General features: G+C 40.4%; 1 protein-coding gene across 1 annotated transcript; it reads right to left on the bottom strand.

The window, feature by feature from the left end:
- Positions 1 to 819: 819 nt before the first annotated feature.
- LOC142885338 (pituitary adenylate cyclase-activating polypeptide type I receptor-like) lies at positions 820 to 20610 on the bottom strand. Its single transcript, XM_076021704.1, has 13 exons — positions 20389 to 20610; positions 19607 to 19715; positions 10922 to 11029; positions 9428 to 9528; positions 8495 to 8592; positions 7192 to 7324; positions 6157 to 6310; positions 4639 to 4699; positions 4484 to 4553; positions 4241 to 4335; positions 2102 to 2231; positions 1747 to 1788; positions 820 to 1241 (listed from the first exon to the last, which is right to left on the bottom strand). Exons 1-13 carry the CDS (start codon positions 20470 to 20472, stop codon positions 1095 to 1097), a joined length of 1332 nt encoding a protein of 443 aa, XP_075877819.1. The 5' UTR covers positions 20473 to 20610; the 3' UTR covers positions 820 to 1094.
- Between the last annotated feature and the right edge of the window lie 3843 nt (positions 20611 to 24453).

Raw genomic sequence — 24453 nt, 5'->3', positions numbered from 1 at the left:
AAATTTAAACTCTGGAGCGTTGGAAAAATTGGAAAGAGCACAGTAAAGATAACCAACAGCCAGCGCTGCACTCACATTTACATTCTGATGTAAGCAGCAGACTGACTGTACCTAATGGATCAAATGGGACAATACGCATGTATGATGGGAACCAACATTATGTCATGCTGATATAACCATTCTGATTATTTCTGCATCGGTTTTCTCGTTAAGAAAAAATAAAACCCCTTTATCTCGGTCGTGTATGGGAATGCGGTAGCGGTAGCTTTAGCGTTTTACGTTTGCCCTGAAATCGCAATACTTGCTAGAGCCACACGAGGGAGCCCCTTCCGAGGATGCTAAAATGGATATTATGACTGAAAACGTGGCGGTAATTTTGTCTCCAGACAAACTGCGCTCAGTGGAGGCGTGAATTCTGTCCCTCAGTGAATTATGTTCAAGTAGAAAATGGGTCAAGTTTCAAAATTTCTAGGGAATTTTTCCTTTAAAAAGGGCTCCTCAAATAAACAGTGAAAACACGAGTGGCCAAGCTCTAATGCATTTACTATTGTCCCTTCAGATGCACCTCAGTCAGAAGGATTCTGTCTCAGCAGGTGATCTGCAGGACATTTGGTCTCAACCAGTCCCCAGTGTGCAGTCTGTTAGTGTCTCTTCTTCTGTCACTTCTGGCACAAAATCATGGTATTTTCTATGCTTCAAACTACTATTGTTTCCCTACATGTCTCTGTATAATTCCTCAACATTTGCTCATGTTTGCACTCAGGCTCACCAAACAGCAAACCTGCATCTTGGACCAGCTCTGTCTCTCCTGAGGTGATACGGTGACAAATCCTGTCCTCCATAGTTCTTTTTTCTTTTGCCACATCTGTCATTGCAACTGCATTCCAGAGAACAGGCAACAGCACACATTAAATAAGAAATGTTTGCTGTCATAGTTCCAGCTGCTGGTGACATTTATGTAGCTCTCAGCAATGTTCATTAGGGTCTTCCCTCTGTTGGGTTGTTGAAATTATGCCACTGGGAGTTTCGAGCTTTGACCGCGGCCACTGATGTTCCACTTGGCAACTTCAACCTAGTGGATAGATCTTGAAGAATCACACTGAGGATATATTGCCGCTAGAAGGAGGCCCAGCGAGCCTCTCACGGGCTCTGATGGTGATCTGAGTGATGCTTCTCTTGGCCGGGGTGAGATGGGATTGATTGTGGCACTTCCTCAGCCACCTTCGCAGCTCTGACTGGACCTGCAGACAAATGCATTCAAGAGGAGATTACCACTCACACTCACTGAATAAGGAATAAATGTTTTCCATCCTGAAAAAAGTTTTAGAGGTTGAAATTACTATTTCAAAAGCCTCCAATATGTTCAGATATGTCCAACATTTCAGTGAGACAGTTTCAATATCACGTTATCAGTGTGTCAGCAGCAATTTTGGGGCACAGAATTTGCCATATTTAGGGGGCATAACCCATTGACTAGATATAAAGATCGAAGGAGCTTCTGTTTTGGTTTTTGTTTTTGTTTTTTAAAGAGGCAGCAGCAGAAATGGAAAAACAAAATCTGCATTCTATTATTTGGCCAGCAGAGACCGCCAAAAGAATATAGCAAAACAACTAAAACGACTGCTTGGCAATACATAAAAGGAGCAATGAATTCATATCTTTACAAACTGGTTAATTATTAATCATTTCGGTCGAAATATTTCTGACACATTTTATCTAAAATATGAAACAAGTTAACTGGCATACCTCTCCATTCATGAAGCAGTAGAGTACTGCCACCACAAAACCCTGAAATTCAAAAGAACCAAAAATATCAAATACTATACACTTTAAATACATTTTTAAATCAATGTTAACTGCATCTTGCATCGTTTTCAAGGGCAGGGACCAGAATGTGACCTCCCATTTTTTATTTTTTTTTGGAACTTATTAATTCATAAACAGTGCCAGCCTGTTAGAAGCATTCTTAAAGAGCTGCCACTGCACTCTCTGCCCCTCTTACTTACCTAACTGATGTCAAATCTCTAGACCTTTTAATGTAGAGACCTAATGACATCTTTTCAATCTCTTTACTGTGCTATCTTTCATTATTGCTCTGTACCTGGAAGGAGCCCAGACCCAACTCGATGTATAGTCTGGCTGCCACTCCGGTGTTCTCTGGCAGGAAGGCGAAAACTGTGTAGTGCATCCCGAACAAAGGGATGAGAAACAGGGTGGATTTAGCCAACCTCCTGTGGGGACCAAATGAAAAACACAACCATTAGAGATCAGCCTTGATCTTATAAAGGCCGAGCCCTGTGCTAATCAAATGACCTGCTGATGCATGACCTCACTTGGCTCAAAAAAACAAAAAAACAAAAATGAACAGTACTAAAATTTTACACACACCAACAGACATAATCACAATCGTTACATCTCAGTATGCTCACAACATTGGAACAAATCTGGTTTGTCAAGGTATGGTATCATGTTTTGCAGATTAAACACTAAAATTACCACAAAAATGAATCATCACTGGCTGGAAGATAAAAAAAAAAACATGATCGGTTTATTTTCATGGTCATAAGAGGATTGAATTTGTCTTTTGTTACACCTGGGATTACTACCTTTGTGTTGACATCGCAGCACCGTTGGAATCAGGGAATAGCAGGAACAATCCTGTCACAGGCAGCATCTATTTCTGGGATCTGTTACTATTTTTGTGCAGCGCTCTCATTTTATATGAAATTTTAAATAGAACCAGCTCCAAAACAGATGTCGAAAGGAGGAAGGTTTTTTGGGTCTGAGCATTTCTGAGTTCCCACATCAGTTATTGCAGCATTACCTCTGCAGCGTTTTCCACCGATTTATCCTGCTCCTCCTCCACCTCCTCCTCCTCCTCCTCCTGTCCGTAGTGAAGTCTCAAAGGACATTTCACAACCAAAAATCTCTGAGTCACCTTGTTCACCTCGAAAGCTTTACAACTCATTCACAGTATTAGAATAAACAGCTAAAATATTTCAAGACACGTGCAAAAAAGTAGAACAAACGTCCACAGAGGAACTGGTACGAATATGACTGCAGGCTGACAAGGAAGTTAGAGCATTGCAGCTACCATGCAGCTCTGCTGTTTTGTTTCCAGTAGGGTCTTGGCCCTTTGCGTCGGCAAAAAAACAAGACGATGGTGCAGCGATTAGCGCTGTCGCCTCACAGCAAGAATGTTGCGGGTCTGATCCTGGGCCTAAAGCCTTACTGTGTGGGGTTTGCATGTTCTCCCTGTGTCTGTGTGGGTTCAGTCCAGATACTCCAGCTTCACCCCACACTCCAAAAACATGCATGGGAAGCAAATTGGAAACTCTAAATTGATCGTAGGTGTGTGCGAGTGGGAAGGTTGTTTGTCTTGCTATGTGGCCCTGTGAAGAACTGGCAACTTGTCCAGGGTGGAACTCTGCCTTCGCCCTAATGACAGCTGGAATAGACTCTGGCAGAGCCCAGGACCCTCAGTGCAGGAGGAAGAGGGTAAATAAGATAGATGGCTGGATGGAAATAAATTCCTTGTTTTTAAGATGAAAGAGGATTTTAAGCTGTATATTAACCCTCCTAATCCGAAAGTGGCAGTTATGCACTGTAGTGCCAATTGTTATAATATTACATTTCCGGGCATTGCCTTCTCCCACTTTGAAAAGTCGCATTGCAACAACAACACAGCACCCATCACCAACCTATAAAGATCCAAGTAAACGGTAGAGACGCATTATGTGGTATTATGCAAGCCACCTCACGTTGTTCACCACCACTACCACCTCATCTAACTGTTAGTATGGGAGCTGTTTTATTATTCATTTTCTCCCACAAGGTCATGCATTAACACCATCTGGGCACTGAAAATTTTAAATTACAGGGAGATTTAGAGACTCAAAAGAGTGTCACACATGGTTGCAGGCGCAGCTCCGAGGCTGTGCCTCAACAGCCCGACTGGCATCAGCTGTTTCTTTCTTTCCCTACAATCAGGGAATCAGCTCACTAACCCTCAGATGTCTGGCAACCTGCAGGGATTTAACATCCAATCTCATTATCAGTGGAGGAAACCTCTTGTCTTACACCTACTTGTTACTCTGCTGCTGATCAACCAGCAGAAACATTTCATTCCTCCGCTGCCCCCCCCCCCTTCTCCCCGCAACACCATTGGGAATGGGTATTCAGTGTTGCTTATTGATATAAAAAAAATAAGTAAATTTGGAATTGGAAATCTTTCTCTCACATGAAATGTCCAGTGTCGTTATTTCCAGCCATGGCTGAAGATTTCAGCTTCTGAACCAGAATCCTGATCACGTTGATGAAGATCACTATGTTGACCTGTGAAAACAGTCAAATTGACGATTTTCTTTCATGCAATACATGTTTAAGATTTCCTAAAAAACAATTATTGACTTTTACGTGTTAAAATACTTGTAACAAGTTAAACAAATGGGAACTTTGAAGTCGGAGAAGTGTTACTGCTCACCAACAGGGAAGCTGTAATTGGTCCTTTAATGATCCACCAAATCCCCTCCTTGTCCGTGTCGTCCCAACAACTGCAGTAGGTCGCATAAGAGTTTCGTCGAAACAATGAATCTTACAGTAAAATAGAGTTATGCCATGTGAAGTGATTTAACTCACCCCGTGTCATCATAAAGCAGTCTTGTCAGCACCCAGAGTACAATAACTGTTGATGGAAACCCTACAAATGAAAAGCAGACACCAGATATTACTGCACTCAGTTACCCACCACTGTTTAAAGTGATGTATCCCAAAGAGAAGCTTCAATATAATCAATCACATTTATGACAGTAGTTTTTCTGACAGCCGTGTCCTGTTATATTTAAAAAAGAGAATTCAAAACTTCAGGGTTTTTCTGTGACTCTGCAAAGTAAACAAACTGTGACAAAGTAAAATCCACCTCCTGGCCTTTGGTGAGTACAAGTCTGAACGTCTATATCCCAAATAGGAGCCGGTAGTACTTGACAGAAAAACTCTGAAGTTCCACTGTACTGTCAGGCAGTCTTAAATTTCTTAAATTCCTACGCTTGGTCATTTATATTATATAACAGTGTCAGCAACACTGACAAAAATTAAAAGTGCTTTTGGACGGTTCAAAAAGCAGTTGACACACTGGCCTAAACAGGAAAATACAGAGTAGAGCAGGAAACAATGAAGACAATGGGGATGGTGAGACTGTGGAAACCTGCAGCACAGGATAACAGAGGGAAAGAGCTTTGAAGATCACCACAGGGAACAGGAAGTGAACTTTGAAAAAGGAGAGTGCGGTGGCAGTTGCAGCCCAGGTGCTGCTGTCGTCTAAACACAATTTAGGCACTGAAATTCAGTCCAAAAATAGATACGATAGACTGCCAGATATAAGCATGTTGTGACATGACAAAGTGATAAATGACAAACAGGAAGGGCTTTCATCATTGTATTTTATTTTTTTAGCCTATTAATTAATATTGGAATTATAGGGCAGCACAGCCTGTTTTCATCCTTCCCGATTGGTCATGGCTTCTTGAAGTGCGAGAACACGCACCTTATTCTTAATGCTCAGGGGTTTGGGTGGAATAAAAACACTCCAGCGTCAGAGAGGCTACGGTTGACAGAATGAACTGGTCTAACCACAGATATGCCACTGATCCTCCAGGTCACATCACAACATTCAGCACGCTGTAGTTGTCCTGTAATGCAAATTGGATCTCGTGATTCATCAGACAAAGACCTAAAGAGGCCGATCCTATGCAAAAGGTTTCGCCTGACGCATTGAAGGTTTGGCTCCATCGTAATCTGTGCCCTGCTTAGGATGCCAGCGTTGGTTGTAAAGCTTGCAGGAGGTGGCCAGTGGCAATTACACTTGCTGTCTAAAAAGGCCCTTAAAAATAAGTATTTCAGATGCAAATTTTGCTGTTTATCATTGTCAATTAATCTCCTGCATGAATTCAATTTCCCTGCTTAGTTGGGACACAAAATGTAATCATGGCACCCAGTCAAAAGTAATGCCATATTCATTTAAATAGCAATAAAGGAAATGGACGAAAACAAAATGATTCCAACTTAATGGACAGCAGTGTATTATTTCCCAGGGAATTAACTTGATTGCCAGTTCGCAGGAAACCTTTCACCATCTCATCTGAAGGACTGCCCACTCACCCCATCCAATTAGGATGTACCACCAGAAGTACTTCCTCTGAGAGACAAACGTAAGGGCCAGCAAGGTCTGCAGGTACATGCCCTCCACCAGCAACCAGAAGTAATTGGCCAGGATGCTGAACTGGAAGAAGGCCATGGCTGACTTGCAGGCTGTCTGTAGTAGACACAATAAACGTAGTGACCTAACATTCGAACAATACACAGTTTTTGGGTGAGTGTTTCAAGCCGGCAGGTCAAGATTCATCGGAGAAAGAAAAAGCAAATATAAAAAACATCCTCAAATGTCTCTCAATGTCTTATCAAATGCAAATCAACATAAGCCTGGTGTAACAAAGCCACAAAGCCGATTACTCTTATAGTTTTATCTGTGCCAAAATAACTGTGCACAATGTCACCGATGCTGCCCAGATGTCTTAAGAGAAAGCAGATTTTAAATATAATTGAGGATCGGATTGTTTGTTTTTCTTTGTTACTGCTATTAAAGCAACTCGCCAGATGGAATGTTTCAAATATCCATCTGGGAAAAAGCACAGAACATTTTAAAAGGGCAGGCCCACAATGCACCACAGCGTTTCCTTTAACTCTTGCCAAAGCCAGTCGGGCATAAAGTACAAATATCTTTCTCCTCAGAGAAAATACCTCGGAGTTAGGGTTTGGGTTTTTCTAGTTATTATTCTAATGCAACAATAGAACTCAGTTTTAACTAAAAAGTTAACGCTGCATCAGTAACTACTGTAACTACAAACACGCAGTTGCTTCTTTCTGGTCTTCAATGTTTTTATTGCCAGATTAACAGCTTTGCTACAGCTCAATTCTTCTCTGACACCATTCCTTTTTTCAAGCTGGGAGTGGACCAGGGAACAAATCCAGTTTAATGAAGCTGGGGTTTTGTTTTGTTTTTTGTTATGTTTGATATCACCATCATTGACTGATCTCTGCTGTCTCCAGTCTCTGTCCCTGAGTAACTCAATCACACAGCAGATGTGGAAATCCACTTGATGCAGGATGTGCTAGTGGCTAATTCGCATTGCCCACCGTGGACACCAAGCAGTGGTCCAGGTTCTCATCAGCAAACAGGACGGTGTCTTTGATGAAGACGGCACTGGCTCTCAGGATGAAGGACGAGAACAAGTTGATGTGGATGTAGTTTCTGGTGCAGTGGAACTTTCTGTGGGGGCGGGGGGGGGGGGGGTGTCAGAAAGCAAGAAAATAACTTATTTATATGACTCAATTATCCTTTTAAAGCATCACAGCCACAGAGTCATTTCATTATTACAAATAGTAGAAAAAAAGATTAATCAGAACCAGAAAAAATACATTTTAATGAAAAATTTGAATTTTGTAGCTCTGTTTACATGACATTATACATCTAAGAGAATGAAACACGGTTTTAAAGGTGTGTGCAAGTGAAAAACAAAATCTGCTAAAACTGACACAGGAAAAACAAAAACGGGTCACGGGGGTAAAAAATACCTATAGACATCAACACCCTTTGTGATGTCACAACGTCATTTAAAACAATGCCTTTTGCCATGTGTGTTTGTGTGAGTGATTCTCAGCAGTTATGTTTGGCAGCGTCTTTCGGTACATTTAGGGGCTCATTTACGACCAACCAATAACCAGTTGGTGTCAGTTGATGACCAACACAGACTTTATCAAAGACTGATGAAGACTACTGTTAAATAACAACTCAAACATCAGCAGATACTTCAGTTATTGCATATGGTGCCATTGACCTGGTCACTGACACCAGTCATTTCCACCTGCATGTCTTTGGACAGCAGGAAGACGACACACGCAAGCAAAGAGGTAAAACATGCAAACTGTAAAAAGACAGAGGGGAAAAGCACAGAGGATCAATTATTACCCAGAATGCTGTGGTGGTAGTGTCGATCAATGCATTACTGCCAGATCTGTAAAAATGTATTGTGTGCTTACAAGGGTATATGTGGACTGTGAGAGCGCACAAATGAGTTAGAATGAAAAAAACAGTACAAATAATCTTTGTGAGTGTTGAGAATGGAGAGACTGCGGCTCTCTGATTAGACTGACAGCTTAATATCTTTTGAGTTTAAGCTCCGTAGGTTTTTAAAAGGAAATTCCTATGAAATTGTGTCTAAAGCTCTCATAACTCATCTCAAGTACGTTTTATAGGGAAATACATTTTTTTCTCAAAGATCAAGAGTTATTAATATGTTAACCTTTAGGATTATATAAGCCTCTAATATGCTCTCCTACTTCCAGGCTGCCACTCAAAACTCTCCACTGCAGATATCATGGGTGGGTGAGCATACATTTACTGCCCCTTTGATTTCGAGGCGAGCGTGTCCTGTCTTACCTGAAGGCTGTAAACACCGCTATGGCTGTAATGAGCGAGATGAGCGACGTGGCATAACCCACAGTGTAAACCTGCCTGAACATGGAGAGGTAGCTCGTCTGATGTCAAAGGGAGATAAAAAGAGAGAATTGACGATGAAAGTATTAAAAAAAAAAAAAGACTTTACAAATGTACTTCCATTAACAATTAATAGGCTGCTCAAGTTGAAAACTTGTAAGACCAAAGTTAAATTTAAATTTGTTTAAATATTCAGATCTGCCTTCAGGGCATCTGATGGTAATACGATAAAAGAAAAAAAATCGATACATATATTGGCAAGACCCTTATACAACCATGCAATCATACATTAGATGGTAAATGTTAGATGGACTGCACTTACATAGCGCTTTCCAGCACCTTCACGGCACCCCAAAGCGCTTTACAGTGGCCTCTCATTCACCAGTTCACACACACTGACTACGTTTACATGCTTTTCTTGGAACAATTTAGGGTTCAGTGTCTCGTCCAAGGACACTTCGATTTGATTATTTCATCTTTGCAAATTTGCTCTACCAACTGAGCCACAGCTGATACAGGCATACAAAGATACAAATGTGACTTATTGATTTTTTTTTTTTTTTTTCAAACATCTCTCACAACTCTTTCAATATCACTAAATGATAATGGCAGCCTTCTATAAAAGTGTGGCCATCAACATTTAACATCTTTAACATCCTGTGTATTCAGTTGTATTCTTTACAATTCTATATAGACAATTAAAAACATCTCAAGAGACTCTCTGGATGTGTTGTCAAAGTATTCCTCCAGTAGTTCAACCCCCGTACTGAAACTATAATTGGGAAAGGAAGCAGCAGCAGGGGAGTAAGAGTTTGCAGGAAGCTGAGACATTTATAATCAGGTTGAACTGGCAGGAGTTGAGCAAAATGTTTATACCTCAGATTCAGGCTCGCTGTCGTCACTAAAAGCACAGGCCTCGTTGTAGGGTGGATATGGTTCTGACCAGCCGCCAACAGTACAGTTCCTGTAAACAAACCCTAATGTGGGACGGCAAATATTCAGGTAAAGCAATAAAACTCCACTGCTTTTATTCCTGCCTGTCGGTTATTGTTATTCAGTTCAACTACAACTTATCTCTTCCAGATCTGGAAAAAAAAACATGATCCAGACATCTTCAAAGGTTTCTTGTTTCATGACAATGTGACATTACATCAACGACCCAGTACAGTACAACAAAAGATATCAGGTACGTTGTGATCTAATTCAGACGGTGCCGCCACACTTTGACGCAACTTCTGCTCCCTTGCACATCAGCAAATTCGGAGCGCTTCACTGGCATTTGTGCTCTCGCTCCATTTTGCTCCATTAGTGCTTTCAGTCAGAGCAACTTTGACGCTCTTGTGACATTTATTTCTGGCCAGCGTCCATCTGCAAACAGCAGGAGTCAAGAGAAGGTCATCGGTTGGAACTCTCTTCTTGCACTGCTGCGTTTGCGAGGTTCCACATCTAAATGTCAAGTCCAGTGAATTTTAATTGTATCTCAATCCCGGATCACAGTGCAACAGTTCGCTTTTCTGCACCCTTTGTCCCCGCCCCGATGCTGGATGTGTGGGCTGGAATTATCTGCGTGGATTGCAGGAAAACACACAGAAATGCAGACGGGAACAAGATCTAACAGCCGCATTAATGCTGCGCTGCTGAGTGATCTGCTATTAAGATGGTAATGAGAGAGGACTTTCATCAAGGTAAGGAGGAAAGGACGTTAGTCTCTAATGAGCCTGACCTTATCTTCCTTAATGACACTATCATAATGACAGCGTTATTAAGACACAAAACTACAAACTGCCCCATATTGTTCTTAATTCATGTCTATGAGCCTTTACACAAAGGTATTGTGTGTGTGTGTGTGTGTGTGTGTGTGTGTGTGTGTGTGTGTGTTTGCGCGCGCACACGCTTGCGTGCAAGTGTATGTATTCATATTTTTTTCACATGTGTGCATATACATTTAATAATCAAATTATCAAACTAATATGACTGTATTTACTCTGATGCACCATTTTAAATGGGCACATTTAAGCATTTTGTCCTTCATAATTCAACTCTAACTGCATTGGTCTTTTCCTCTGGACATTAAAGTCCTATAAAAAGTCTGACAGTGCGTCAAGCTGTGGCGTCTGAACTCTGCTGATGAGATTTCAGACAAAATTCAAGGTTGCCAGAAACTTAACAAACAAACATGAATAATTCACATTGCTCTTTCATCAGAGTGACTTTGGTCCAATTTGCATATTATGCAGTACCTCACGACATATTTGTCACAGAGCACTGGTGCTCTGGCATGGAGTGGGACTCCGACATTAGTCTGGTGATTAGCTGAAAGGAAATGAGCTATTTTTCTCTGCGTTTGTTCAGATAAGGGTGGAGGCCGACCTTGATTACTGGAGAAGTGCTGGAAGACTTCGGAGCAGGATATGTTCACAACCTGGCCGACTTCAGCTCTCAGCCAGCATCCGATGTGATCCCACTTTGTTTTACATCCTGCAGACATAGATAGAGAGATGAGCGAAGGTGAGCGAAGGTTGGCTGATCTGCAAAAAGTCCGCTTGTGACAAGGTGGACAAAAGCTTCAGATCAGTGTGGAGCAGTAAGGAGATGGTCACGCTACTCAAGTCATTTTAAAAAACAATATTTTTTTATTGAGAATATCGATATAGTTTTTGGTTTGGTTCACATTTATTTGTTTGCGACATGTCTTCTGCCCACTGGTTGCTACTAAATTGTACACCTTTAAAGAAAACCTGGATTTGCACATTTTTGTCTGGGACTGGGATCAGTTTTTACTCCAGGTGGTTTATTGTCAGCTCTGGGATGTTGAATGTTTAATTCTGGCACAAACATACAAACAGCCACATTTGAACAATCTCAGCTCAGGACAGGGTGCAGCCAGTTCATGCATTCAGATTACATAAAAGGGAGGTATTTCTTCAGTACTGTATATGCAAACCAAACTATTCACTGAAGATGAAGCAAGTTATAGAAACATTTCATCTCATCCAGAGACAATAAAAACTGGGCACTTCACATCTTACTTCTATGTAAGTGGATGGCGGGAAAATATTTTCTCCAGTTTCGCACACACATTGACCAGAACCCTGATAAATCTAGGGTTTTTCCACCACTACATAATTCATCAACAGATGAGGACAAGGGCTTAGGAAGAAGTATCCCATGTTTGATAGAAGTGAACATGTGTGAACAGTTGATGCATTTCTCTCTGGTGGACGTCAATCAATGTGATTAGCCGGATGCAATGTGTCACAAGTATCTGCAGAAATCTCTGTCCACGGTAGGTAAATGTCAACGGAAGTGATGAATTCCAGGCAGGAAAAAAAAAGTGAAGCTGTTTTCTCATTTATCCCCAAGGCAGAAGGGAGAGCAAAACAAATGTCAAATATATTCTCGGCCGGAAAGCTCCGATTTCTCTGGCACGAGTTTGAGAAGCGTGAAAATGTCTCAAAGAAGCTTCCGACTAAAACAGACACACAGTCAGGCCGTGTGTGAAACCGGGGTCTCGCTTCAGCAGATCGTCAGGGTCACATTCATACATAAGTTTAAAGATTTCTAGTAAATTATTCTTCAGTGGAATCAAAGCAAACGTGAACCTGAGTCATCATCTGTTGATATTTCATCTGTTAATAGATCATTTAGCCGCCACAATTTCTTTTGTAACTAGAGTGTGTACGCATTTGGTTTTGCCTGGAGTATCTCTCCAAATATCGAAGAAAACATTGAAGAGTTTCACTCCATACTTCACAGAATGAAAAGACGAACCAAGCCAGTTAAAGACACCGAGCGAAGTTTCAAAAGCATTTTCATTTAAGTTTGTTTCAATATGAAGCAAAATGAAAAAGAAAGGAAGGTAGCAAACTACACTTCTGTTGTTTTTTTCAATGAGCTGATCAGTCTGTAATAGTTAACAATAATATATATATATATATATATGTATATATATATATATATATATATATATATATATATATATGTATATATATACATATATGTATATATATGTATATATGTATATATATATATATATATATATATATATATATATATATATATATATATATATATATATATATATATATATATATGTATACACATATATATATATATATATATATATATATATATATATACATATATACAATATACAATAATTGTTATAGCTTTATACAAAGAAAAGTTCAGTCATATAAACCCAGATATCAAGGTAATTACACTTTCAGATTTTCTCATTGTAATTTTTCTACCCGGGATGGGAAAAGGGAAATGACCTGAGAGAGAATGTGGCTCAATATTGTGACTGTGGACCCCAGGCCTTTCACCATGAGCTCTGACAATGAGACAGATACCAGCACCCTCACTCAATTGGAACTGATGCTCAAGAAAAACACACTGCATAATCCCAAGGCCTGAGCTACAATTTAATGAAGCCGCAGTGTGATATGAAGTGAACTGGAGTCTAAGAAGTAAAGTCTGGGGCTAGAAATGAACCCCTGTAGTCACAATAGGCCAAGTGACAAAGGAAACAGGATTAGAGAAGTTGGTTAATAAGAGCCAGGGGCTTTATGAGGCCAAAACAATGAAAATAATAATAATAATAATAATAATAACAATAATCTGTCGTTAATCTCGTTGATATACTGGTGCACACACTGGTGCCTTATTACTACTGAACAAAGCTGCCAGAGCAAATCCATTTTACGCTCCTCCTGCGCTCTCTATCTTAGAAAAGCAAATCCCTCGAACCAGTCAGGTGGCCAGACTACAGGCTGTCACAAGGCTGGCGTGGCAGCAGTATGCAGTTGTCTGCACAGGGCCTGAGAGGAAGATGAGTCACCTCCATGTCCTCCTCTGTTGCTGCCACATCAATTTAAACTGACGCAGCCAAAGCCGAGGATCTCGGATCTAGAACCAGCGTTGCAGGTTCCTCACCATTATGCCCTTTTCGGGCATTCCCCTCGAAATTACATTGTGTTGTTTTGTATATTGACAGTTGGTGTAATGTGATATATGGAGAGAACATCTGTAGAATCTGTAACTGGTTTAATTCCTTTAAGTCAATGCGTCACCTCAGCGCTGTTTATCAGTTTAGCTCTGTCGAGGGAGAACAACAGTGCCTGCGTCAACTGAGGAAAAACAAATTGTGTTCCAGCTTATCTGCTCTGAGATTTGATAACAGATTCTGAAAAGAGCTTTCCTTTGGCGGGGAAGCAAGAGGAGTGTGAAATAAGTGTATGAAATATTAACTGATCTATCAGAGACTGGAAAAAGTAATTTCACCCCAGGCTTCCAGAAAACATTTTGGCCGATAATGTTGTCAATTAATTTTCTATATCTGCTTCTCCTGCCCTCTGGGTCGCAGGGGTTGATGCATCCTACCCTAGCTGTTGTTAGGTAAAGGCCGGGTAATATGGATGGACAAATCAGGGCCACACAGAAGGACAAATTTTTCATTAATTTTCCATTTCCACTCGCACCTAATTTAAGGTTTGTCTCATGTGCATGTTTTTGGACTGTGGGAGGAAGCCGGAGCTTCCCAGAACCCACACAGACACAGGGAGAACATGCAGGCACCGAGGATCAAACCTGCAACTTTGTCGCTTTGTTGCAACAGTGCTACTCACTGCACTGCTTTGTCGCACTCAGATAATGCCATCACAAATGAAATATGTAAGTATAATCAATGTCATTTTCTTATTATACTGACCAGTTGCAAAAACACAATGCGCTACTGCAAATACAAAAAGATTTCTGTCACAGAGGGGCGTCTCGGAGCCTTTGCTATGTCCGCACTGCTGAACATGCAGATGCCCTCCTGACGCCGCTGACATCTCCACAACAAGCTACAATTAATCACATCTCGCAAGAACAAAGTGAATCAAACGGCCCCCTGTCAGGCTGCTGTACTGTGAGGAAATCCATTATGATTAGGATAATTAAAACTGGCAGTTCAAGTTCGGGCTTAGGGGAAGAGGGGAAAAGGGATGAGCACGCACGGAGAACTAGCTGCACGGTTTTTGCTTCGGCTGAGGCCGAGTTTCTTTACACAGGGGCTAATTAACTATGCTAAAATTGATTCAGGGATTAGGCGGTTTTAGTATCCACTCCTCTGTGTCCTGTTGAGAGGATGGAGGATTACGCAGATTGGTTAAATGAGTAAAAGCATGCTAGAGCGGCATTTCTTGAGTATTTTTCTTTTTGTGGCTTATTCACGCTCATATTAGGTGGAGAAAACCCAAACATCAAGAAGGCTTCTAGACAGCAGCCACGTAATTAGTGGCCAGACAGAGAGTTTGAGCTGTGTTTCAGAGTTGCTAAACATTTAATTGCAGAAAACAATGCGATATTAGCATTTTTTTGAAATGTGTCTATAGCTGCTTGCAATTTCGGATTTGTTTTGAAGCACTTGCCGAGACGTAAATAGTGCTGGACAGTAAAATGGAAACAGAATAAAGGTGTTGACAAAAGTGTCTCTGGTCCTGCTATGTTTTGGTGTAGCTGCTGTTTACCTTCAAACCATTGTTCTGTTTGTAGGGCGAGTGGTGGGGCAGTGCTGCCATCCAGCCTCATGTTCAACACCTCTTCTACAACTTTGACCTCAGATGGTGCCCCTGCATCTCACTACTCGTCCACTCAATCAATGTGTTCAGCAAGGCCATGCGGAACAAAGACAGTCTGGGGCCTTGAAGAGTGATGGAAGATTGAAAGTCACGTCGTTAACTTAGCTCAGTGTAGCATCATTGTGTTCCAAACATGACAACATGATAGAACCGCTTTGTGCACGCGTTGTCGACGTGCGTGGACACTGGCATCAGCAAATGGAGCAGCCGCGAACGCTGACATGCTGACAGGACGTGGGCTCACAAAATTATGGCCGCGGGTGTTTTGAAGTTGTCTGCGTGTGTGTTGTGTGCTAAATTTTGAGGACAAAGCTCTTTTGTTGTAAGAGGCCACTTCTCCCACATCACACCACTTAATGCGAGCGAAATAAGAATTATGTCACGAGCAGATGTTCCTTCTTTCATCCTCTATTTATGCTGGCTAACAGAAAAATGCTGCTTTAGCATCTTGTCTGTTTCAAATTTAGATTTTGATGATGAAGACATGAATGGCAGTGGCTGAGTTTTTTTTTTTTTTTTTTTAACATTTAAATTTTTTTTTTTTATCTCATCTTGAAAAATATCCCAGGTAAATTCTTTCCTTGTCTTCAGTTCCACAATCAGTCCAGTTTACAATCACCTATGTGAAGCTTTGCAGATTGCTGTCACATAAAGAATCCACCCCACTTCTCAGAACTTCTGTTGTTGAAACTCCTTGCCTACTTTTTACAGAATAATGTTTCTTTGTGACATTTTGCCAGAGAGGTCAGTCACTGTTAGTGCCAGACCACATGTTGATTTTGGATGATGGTCCGCAGCAGGGACTGGTGGGTAAGAGAGGTCCGGTAGGAGTTCAGTGATGGTGAATGGAAATAAAACATTACCACATCTCACAGATCTTTAAAAAACAAAACAAAAGAATATGTGCATGCCTCCCCACAATCTCACTGTGCTTGTTTGGGTGTTATGAAACTCTTGAACTATAGTTTTCTGAATGAATTTTAAGTCCAAAGAATTCTCCTACAAACCCAGCCATTATCAATATATCAAACATAGCCGTGGAACTAGTGGACTAGTGGACCATTAGCATGGACGTAAACAAACTGAAGAGCCATTAACGAGCACAGGACGCCCACTGGCTCCCTCACTCATCGCAAGCTGACTTCAAAATCTTGCTGTTCCCCGAGAAATGCATCAGCATTCACGCACCTCCCTACCTACAAGAACATATCACGCCATACTCTCCCTCCACCCGCAATCCGCCTGCAGGCATCCAGCCTCTCCTCATCCCCCAGCATCAGGCTCTGGACCGTGGAAGACCGAACCTTCTGCTTGGCTGCACCACGCCTCTGGAACAGCCTCCCCACCCAGCTGAGGATCCAGCAGCAGGCCGGGGAGTCTTTGCAGATTTGAAAAAGACTTTTGATTGTTAATGTTGTGCAGCCCAGTAATTATTGCTGTGCAGGGTTATTACTTTTGCTTTAATGCTTTTAAACTATGACACTATGAGACAACTCGCAATAAATAGTCTGTGATAAAATGACATTTATTATTGATGCTGATGAGTTGCTGGGACACACTTCTGCAAGCATCTCACCTCTTTGCACAATGAGTGTTTTTGTTGCGTAGCTCTTAGATTTGAATGTGAAAGGAAAAGCTTGGCCAAATTAGTCCCCACTGGGAATTCAAAATGTAGAAATACAATAACGTGCTGTACGTTTCAGAATAGAAGTCTAAGATAAATGGTGAAGTTGAAATATATGCAAATAGATTGATAGATTATTCTCCAAATACGTCAATTGCGTTCAGTGATGGGAGAAGTGGAATAATATTCCCAGAAGGGAATTACACACAACACAAATAAACAGGCATCTCAGACTTTGAGTCATACAGACTTTGAGAGTTATGTATCAGCTTTGATGCCTCAACCTTGAAAATAAATCATTTTTAGCCTCGGACTTTTAGCGACAAAAGTTAGAGCCATAATTCAATGAACAGTGATAAACGCAGCCTATTGAACAAAGCCATAGTAAGCGCAGCATAAACCATCTTAACCAGTAGAATTGAACTGCAATGTAAAGAAACCATAAAGGACTCTCACCTGTCAGATTGACTGCAGGACAATTATTTTCAAGCTTCATATATATATATATATATATATATATATATATATACACACACATATATACAGTATATAAACAGTATATAGACAGTATATATATATTCCTTGTCTGCATGCAGGTCTCTCGAGCTCTCAGGTGCTCCGAGATTATGGCACAGTCTAGGTGTACAATAATTGTATGTTGTTTATTGGGGGGGTGACAAAAATATATATATATAAAAAAAAAAAACTTAAATCAGCCTGGACGACACTACAATGAAAAAAATTACAATTGTCAGAGGTCAAAAGTCAATTTGGTGAATTTTGTAGGCATTTTCAGAGGGACAAAATGGGTTTCGAGATCCAAAGTCCTTTTATGTGACGTGATGTGATGTGATGTACATGTGTGATTGTGTTTTTGCTTTTTAGACCTTTTGATGATCACTAGTAGACTAAGCATACGTTGAGGCACAGCAAAGGCAACTCCCACAAGATCACAAGAATAAATTCCTCTTCTTCCCACCTCTTTTTTTGATGAAGTTAAACTGCGACTGCTGTGTCTCCATTCACCACTAGATATATTAGCAGGAGGCAGGGGCTTGGCACTTCCTGCTGAGAAAAAGCTCAAGGACGTGATACCCAGCATAGGTGGTTGCATTTAGCATTTATATGTGAGAGCACTGCAGGAAAATTAGTTCTTGAAAAACAGGGAGGTCAAACTTGAGGTGACACTTGTGGATTACATGGTCAGTGAACTGTATCCGACGCAAAGGCACCGGTTGTTCAGGAAATTAGTGACGAGGCTACCAACAGTATTACTGTTGCGAAACACTCCATGTCAAGATTGTGGTATAATTGATTACCTGGCTGGTTGCACGCCCAACACCCTCTCATCATACCTGTGCAATCTTTATCTGTGCCGTCTCTTGTCTTTTCAATTCAATAATAATAATAATAATAATAATAATAATAATAATAATAATAATAATAATAATAATAATAATAATAATATTGTTTTTGATGTTTCTTACAGCAGTGCACATGAAATTTACTTCCTTTTAATGTTTCAAATTCTTACACCAAGCATGGTTCACTAAAGGGCCATCTTATTAGATTCTATGTAATCATGACTATAATAAAATCTCATAGGACAGCTACACTGCATGTTATTGTATTGTTGTGTTGTATTGTTATTGTTTTCCTGCATTATTTATTTATTTTATTGAAAATACATGTGCATTTTGTGAACTAAAATTATTAATACTATGAGTTTATCTCAAGTACACGATTCTACATTGTTTATTTTACTGAACCATCCCCCCAAAAAAAGGAAAATCCTCCTTCTGTAAAGGTACTATTTACATGTTAAGTACATTCTATCCATGACTCACTGTGGGGATTAGTGAAGATAATTTGTGCTGAGCATATCTTGGCGAAGAGGCTATATGTACTGCAGAGAAATACCAAGCTGGAAGGTTAGAGTGACTAATGAGAAGGGTTAATAAGTAGAGGGAGAACTGAGTAGTACACGTACGGTACCTCCTACAATCCACTTGAAGCCATGCTGTACATCATGACCGTCTCTAATTCCAAACTCAAGACAAATTAGTTATACGTAACACTTACCTAGATGTCTGTTTTTTTATTTAAAAAAATAAGCGAAATGAAATTGTTCTATGTTTGTAGAGCATAAACAAAATCCAATGCAATTCCATATTCTGAGATAAAATTGATACTCATGTAAAATCATTTCTAAAAAAAAAAAAGCTGCACGCATTCTATCACTCTGCATCTAAAGACATGTCTTCTCCTCTTTCTCCTCTCACCTTTATTGGCTTGAGGACTGCTGTCGATACAAGATGAAGCTACAAACCTTTCTTTTAAAGGTACATTATGCAATATTCACGTTACCAATATTAATAATAATGTTTTCTAGTAACAATGTTTCTATGGTGCAGCCTGTGCTTGGTCCACTTTCCACTTGTCAGGAATACTCAGTTCTGTAAACGACCTCATTGTGATGTCACAAAGGGCACTGATTCTTCACCTACATTTAGTGACAACCAGTTCAGAAAAGTGTTAATGACTGCTCTGTGGTCGCCTCCTTCAAGGCACAACAACAACTTTTATCGCAGGAGGCTGCAAACATGGGCTGTTCTCTGGAGATTAGTAGAGTTTTTTGCATAATTAATCAGGACGTGGGATGGAAAAAAAAAAAGAATGTTATTAGAAATGAAATTAAAAGAGTTGCATTTACATCCCTGAGTTCCTGGACTCTGCAATATAATCCCATCTGCAAATGATGTTTTGTTGCTCATACAGCATGAGAAGCATCAGACATGGACCCACCGCTGTGGTTACCCTGGCTCTGCTTCTCGCTCCTCCTTGTCTGCATGCAGGTCTCTCGAGCTCTCAGGTGCTCCGAGATGATGGCGCAGTCCGGGTGAATTCCTTCCACCTGAAAATATGACATTACAACTTTAGTTCTTACAAGAAAAGAAAGAGACACACACGGTGCCACAAAGCTGCTGCTTTTGACTGTACTGGGGTGTGACAGCTGCTGCGGGGAAAAGAAAAAGGAAAGAATGATAAAGAGGCTGGCAACCAAACATCCACAGGCACTGAGATGTGTCTGACTCATTGAGACACGCTTCACCAAACAGCCACTTTTAGCCTTTTTAAAACCTGTTTTTCTCAATATTCCAATCTATTATTTGTCCTCTGACTGATATCAAGATGAGCGTCGACTTTTTTTTTTTTTTTCTTTAATGAACGTGTTTGAAATGATGAGGCTCCGTTTTTGCAAACATCTGGAGCAGCCAAGGTGCCAGCAGTTTCCCTGGGCTGATGATGGTTCTCTTTCTTTGATTAGTGCCAGATGGCTGACTCTGATGGATGCGGGTCACGAGTCTCGACCAGCACTAATTAGCGGCCGAAGCTTCACGAAGACACCTGAGGTTGAATTCGGAGGGAGATTGTCAACCGGATTATCGCTAAAAATGAAGATGTCACCACGCATTCATTCATCCTCCTGGGGATCGTGCAAGAATGAAGCGGCACAAAAAACTTGACCTCCATCATCTTGCATGTTTTGCGCGGAGGATAAAAGGTGTGAAAAGTCAGTCACTCACTGTCGGTGTGCACCAAAGATGCAGAAAGGCGATGAGGAGTGCGAACGTCTCCTGACGAGCCGGCTGCCGCGCATCGTGGCACATGTTTCCCCCGCTCCCCGGTCTTTGCAGGAAGGTAATGCGCGCCCGAATTCTGGAAAGTTCTTCCCTCGCACTTCTTCTTATTATTCTTCACAGCCTCGCCCTCAAGTCCCACAGAACCTAAAATAGATGAAAGCCCGGGAGCAGCAAAACTTGCGGGAGAGTGAAGCGGCTCCCGCTCGCATCCAGGCTTAATGAAGACAGCTCGGCTCTCTCTCTCTGTTCCACCCCCCATCCCTCTCTCTCTCTCTCTGTCTCTCCGGTCACTCAGTCGGATGACGATGGAGACGCGTGATGGAACAAGCAGCCAATGACCTCAGTTCAGGTTGCTGCATTTTTTTTAAATATTTTGCAAATTATAAATGTCTCTAGAGTACATGTCCAGCACGAATTGCGCGTTTTTGCAACTTTTATGCAAACAAGTCATCTTCTATTGTTCACCAGTGGCAGAGCCAGAAGATTTTCCATAGTGTGGCCACAGGTTGAGATCATGGCTCGCATAGGGGTGGCAATATGTAGATACCTGAAATGTCCTCATGACTGTTTTTGTTATTATTCTAACTGTTAGTGCAGTTAATTGTATTTATTAAACGTGTGACGGTTGAGGGTCCTGTCACTATGCCTCCAATTGATCATGCGCCCTGGTTACTTGGCCAAGGGGATATCCCTTTGGCCAACTGGTTAGCAGACATGACTATTACCCAGGAGTCTGGAGTTCGAGGCTCGCCTGGGCCCTCTTCAACTTCCCTACAACGTTTTCAGGGTGACCTTGGAATGGTAGGCATGTCAACATTCCTATGAATTAGAGAACAGGAAATCTTCACTAAAGTTAATACTCATAAACCTATATCAGCTTGTTCTGACTGTCCTAGGATTAAGGTTAGTGTTCATTTCTTCTTTTGAATATCTTGTTTCCAACAAGAACAAAATCCAGACCAATCATCAAGTTAGAAATTTGTTTAAAAAGAAAGAAAATGAAAAAAAAATACTGTACATCAATCAACAAAAATGTGACTTGAGTTGTTGTGTAAGAATGCAAGGCCTGTTGTCAAATTATACCCCGAGGCCTCCTGCAGGGTGGCCACGGAGCTATCTATCTATCTATCTATCTATCTATCTATCTATCTATCTATCTATATGTGCCTTAAGGACATACCAACTCTCTGAACATGTTATGTAATGTTACTGATATGAAATATAAGATAAAATAATAATAAAAAAAAGATTCTTACAGTGTCATTGCAATGTGTTTTGTTGTTTTTTGTTCCCCCCGCCTGCTCCTGACAGAATGCATTCATTTATTTATTTATTGCTCAGTAATTGTCAATCCTGTATCTAGCCATTTTTCCTTCTTATCCATCAGGCCCAAGGGCCAGCAACAGACTTTGCTCAAATCACATGCATTTTCCCCAACGCCCAAACCCAAGTCAGGCTAAAGATTGAACCATTAGATTTTAATGGCTTTTAAAAATGTTTTAAAATGTGTGCATGCGCTATTTGTTAAAATAAATAAATAAATGAATGAATAAATACATCCATAAAAATTAGTGGATCAGTTCTCACAGCAATGCCGTGTTTAAAATAGAGTTCACAGTTCCACTTTGCAATGCTTGAACACATCAGTTTGACAAATGCAGCTTAGCATCTCACAGCAGCACAAAGTGTAGTCAGTGGAGCAGATGCTGATTTGACACACCAACAACTTGACAAATTCAAAATCCCCGTCGCTTTTGAATGTGCACTGACTGATGTTTGTTCTAAAAGCATACGGCAGCATTCATTGGTGATGTATAATCATAGAAACATCTGTCAAAGGATTCGAGAACATTTGTTGTAACAGAGAGATGGGAACGTTTACTTGTCACTGTGACTTTGCACCCGATTAGCTCTGCACATGAAATTCATTTTGTTATTTCAAGCAGTTTTTATGGACTTCTAACCAAAGTGATATCTCAATTTCAGCAGACATTCTGTATATCTCATCAACATGCAGGACATGTCCAATGTGAGGAAAACATTACAGATGTAATCACTATAAACGGTACTATAGTTCTATAAATAGCAGAGAACTGTTATACTGGAAGGTTGAATGTGCAATAAATAAAAAAGAAAAAGGCTAACTCTAATCAGCGAAAGTAGAGATGTTGAACAACTTCCAAGAACATCTGTGGTCGAAGAGGGACTGCGTCATTTGAAGTTTTTCTCAGTCGCTTTGGTGCATTTCTCACATTACTATTAACGTTTTCACGACAGTTAATTCATTTCTCAAAACAATTACTATGAACTGTAAAACCTAGTTGATAACCTGCAAAAGTGTGTCACTTTCTCAAAAGAGGTAGTTAATCTCTCAAAAGCAAGTATTAGTGTCAATGAAAGTGTCAGTGTCATCAAAATGAAAAGTCCTGACACTGCTGTTCAACTAGATAATCAAATTCTTCACATTTTCTTTATGACAGCTTACTCCGTAAGCATTTTCCAATGCAAAAAAAGTCAGATCTTGGTGACACTTGGAAATGCTCAAAACATCACTATTGACTCAGCCATTTGAAAAGTTAAGTTACACATTACTGAATTCAGTGAGGCAACTGAGTACATGACACTGAATAGATATGCTTCAGAATACTTGAAATGCTTTAGAATACATACTTATTTACAACAAACAAAAGAAACACTCATTGGGTAGAGCTGAGTACAACTGTAAACAATATTGCAGTACATATTGGAGCTGAACATACAACATACACAGTACTGTGAATCATGCATGCACATCCAGACTTTCCTGTTTGCCTGGCCAGATATTTTCATCTACATCACAGTGACTACGACTGTAACACTACTGTACACTAAAATACGGTAGATCTGTGTACTGTGAGTCTAAATGTAAATTGTCAAAAGTGACAGGCTCTTGCCCCACTGTAAGCTTCATGTATGACACAGTGACAGTAGTGCAGTGCAGGTAGTTTAGTGCTGGATTACTCACCTCTATACACCCCTGTTCCCCTGACGAAATGTTTAAGAGAATTGAATTTACAGCGGTTCTCCCAACAGTTGGTTGTGCCCTTCAACCAGCCTCAGCCATTATGAGGCCATGATAGACAACATCATCCACAATTGTAGCATTGATTTAATCAGGAAACTATGTACTTGACCTCCTCTTCATATTTCCTGGTTTGTTGCCTGCCCCTTCCACCCCACATTCTCTTTTCCACAAGGATGATCTCCCGTTTCTGTGTCACAATCTTTTATAAAGAGATTCAGCTCTGATTAATGCTGCACACACCCTTGCTCATCAGTGAAAGCTGTGGTTCACCTGACACCTGACACCTATTGTTCAATTTAAGGAGACATTTTCAGGGGGAAAAAAATGATAAAGACATGTATAATATTTGACAGATTTTGACAACTAAATCAACATTTTTGTATGTAATCATACAAGCGATTAAATGAAACAAAGTTATTTACCATTCACAAGTGCAGTTAATTTTGACTGATATGACATGAGCAAGTGATACTGTTATAAAACATCAGAGAATTGGATGAAGCATTAATGCATGTCCAAAAGTATTGTCGGGAGGAACAAAACTGCTATGATGTGCACACATGACTTAATGTTGTGGAGGTTGAACGCAACGTTTTCCAAATGTGTGTCAAATAGTGACGTGATAATATAAGTAAACAATAACTAAACAGTGGCCCACACGTTTCAGACTGCGCATGAAACTGCGGGGCTCAACAGTCTGTGAACACGTCATGGCAAACAAACGGCCTCTGCTGCCTGTCAGTTACGTGTCCATTGAATGATGGGAAATGAAGTCCTTTATGAAAGTGGGTCATACCATTCTCAATGTACGGTCGAAATTAAAAACAAAAACAAAAATATCATCTTTATTTCAATATTACAATATTAATGTAATAAAAAAAAACGTATATTCACATATGTACTTATGGATACATGTTTTTTCCGCGTAAAAGTGGAAAAAGTAG

The sequence above is a fragment of the Nelusetta ayraudi genome, unplaced genomic scaffold, assembly GCF_046127955.1.
Source record: "Nelusetta ayraudi isolate G7.1 ecotype Tasmania unplaced genomic scaffold, CSIRO-AGI_Nayr_v1 ptg000011l, whole genome shotgun sequence".
NCBI lineage: Eukaryota > Metazoa > Chordata > Actinopteri > Tetraodontiformes > Monacanthidae > Nelusetta > Nelusetta ayraudi.
This window is presented reverse-complemented; position numbering and strand designations above follow the sequence as displayed.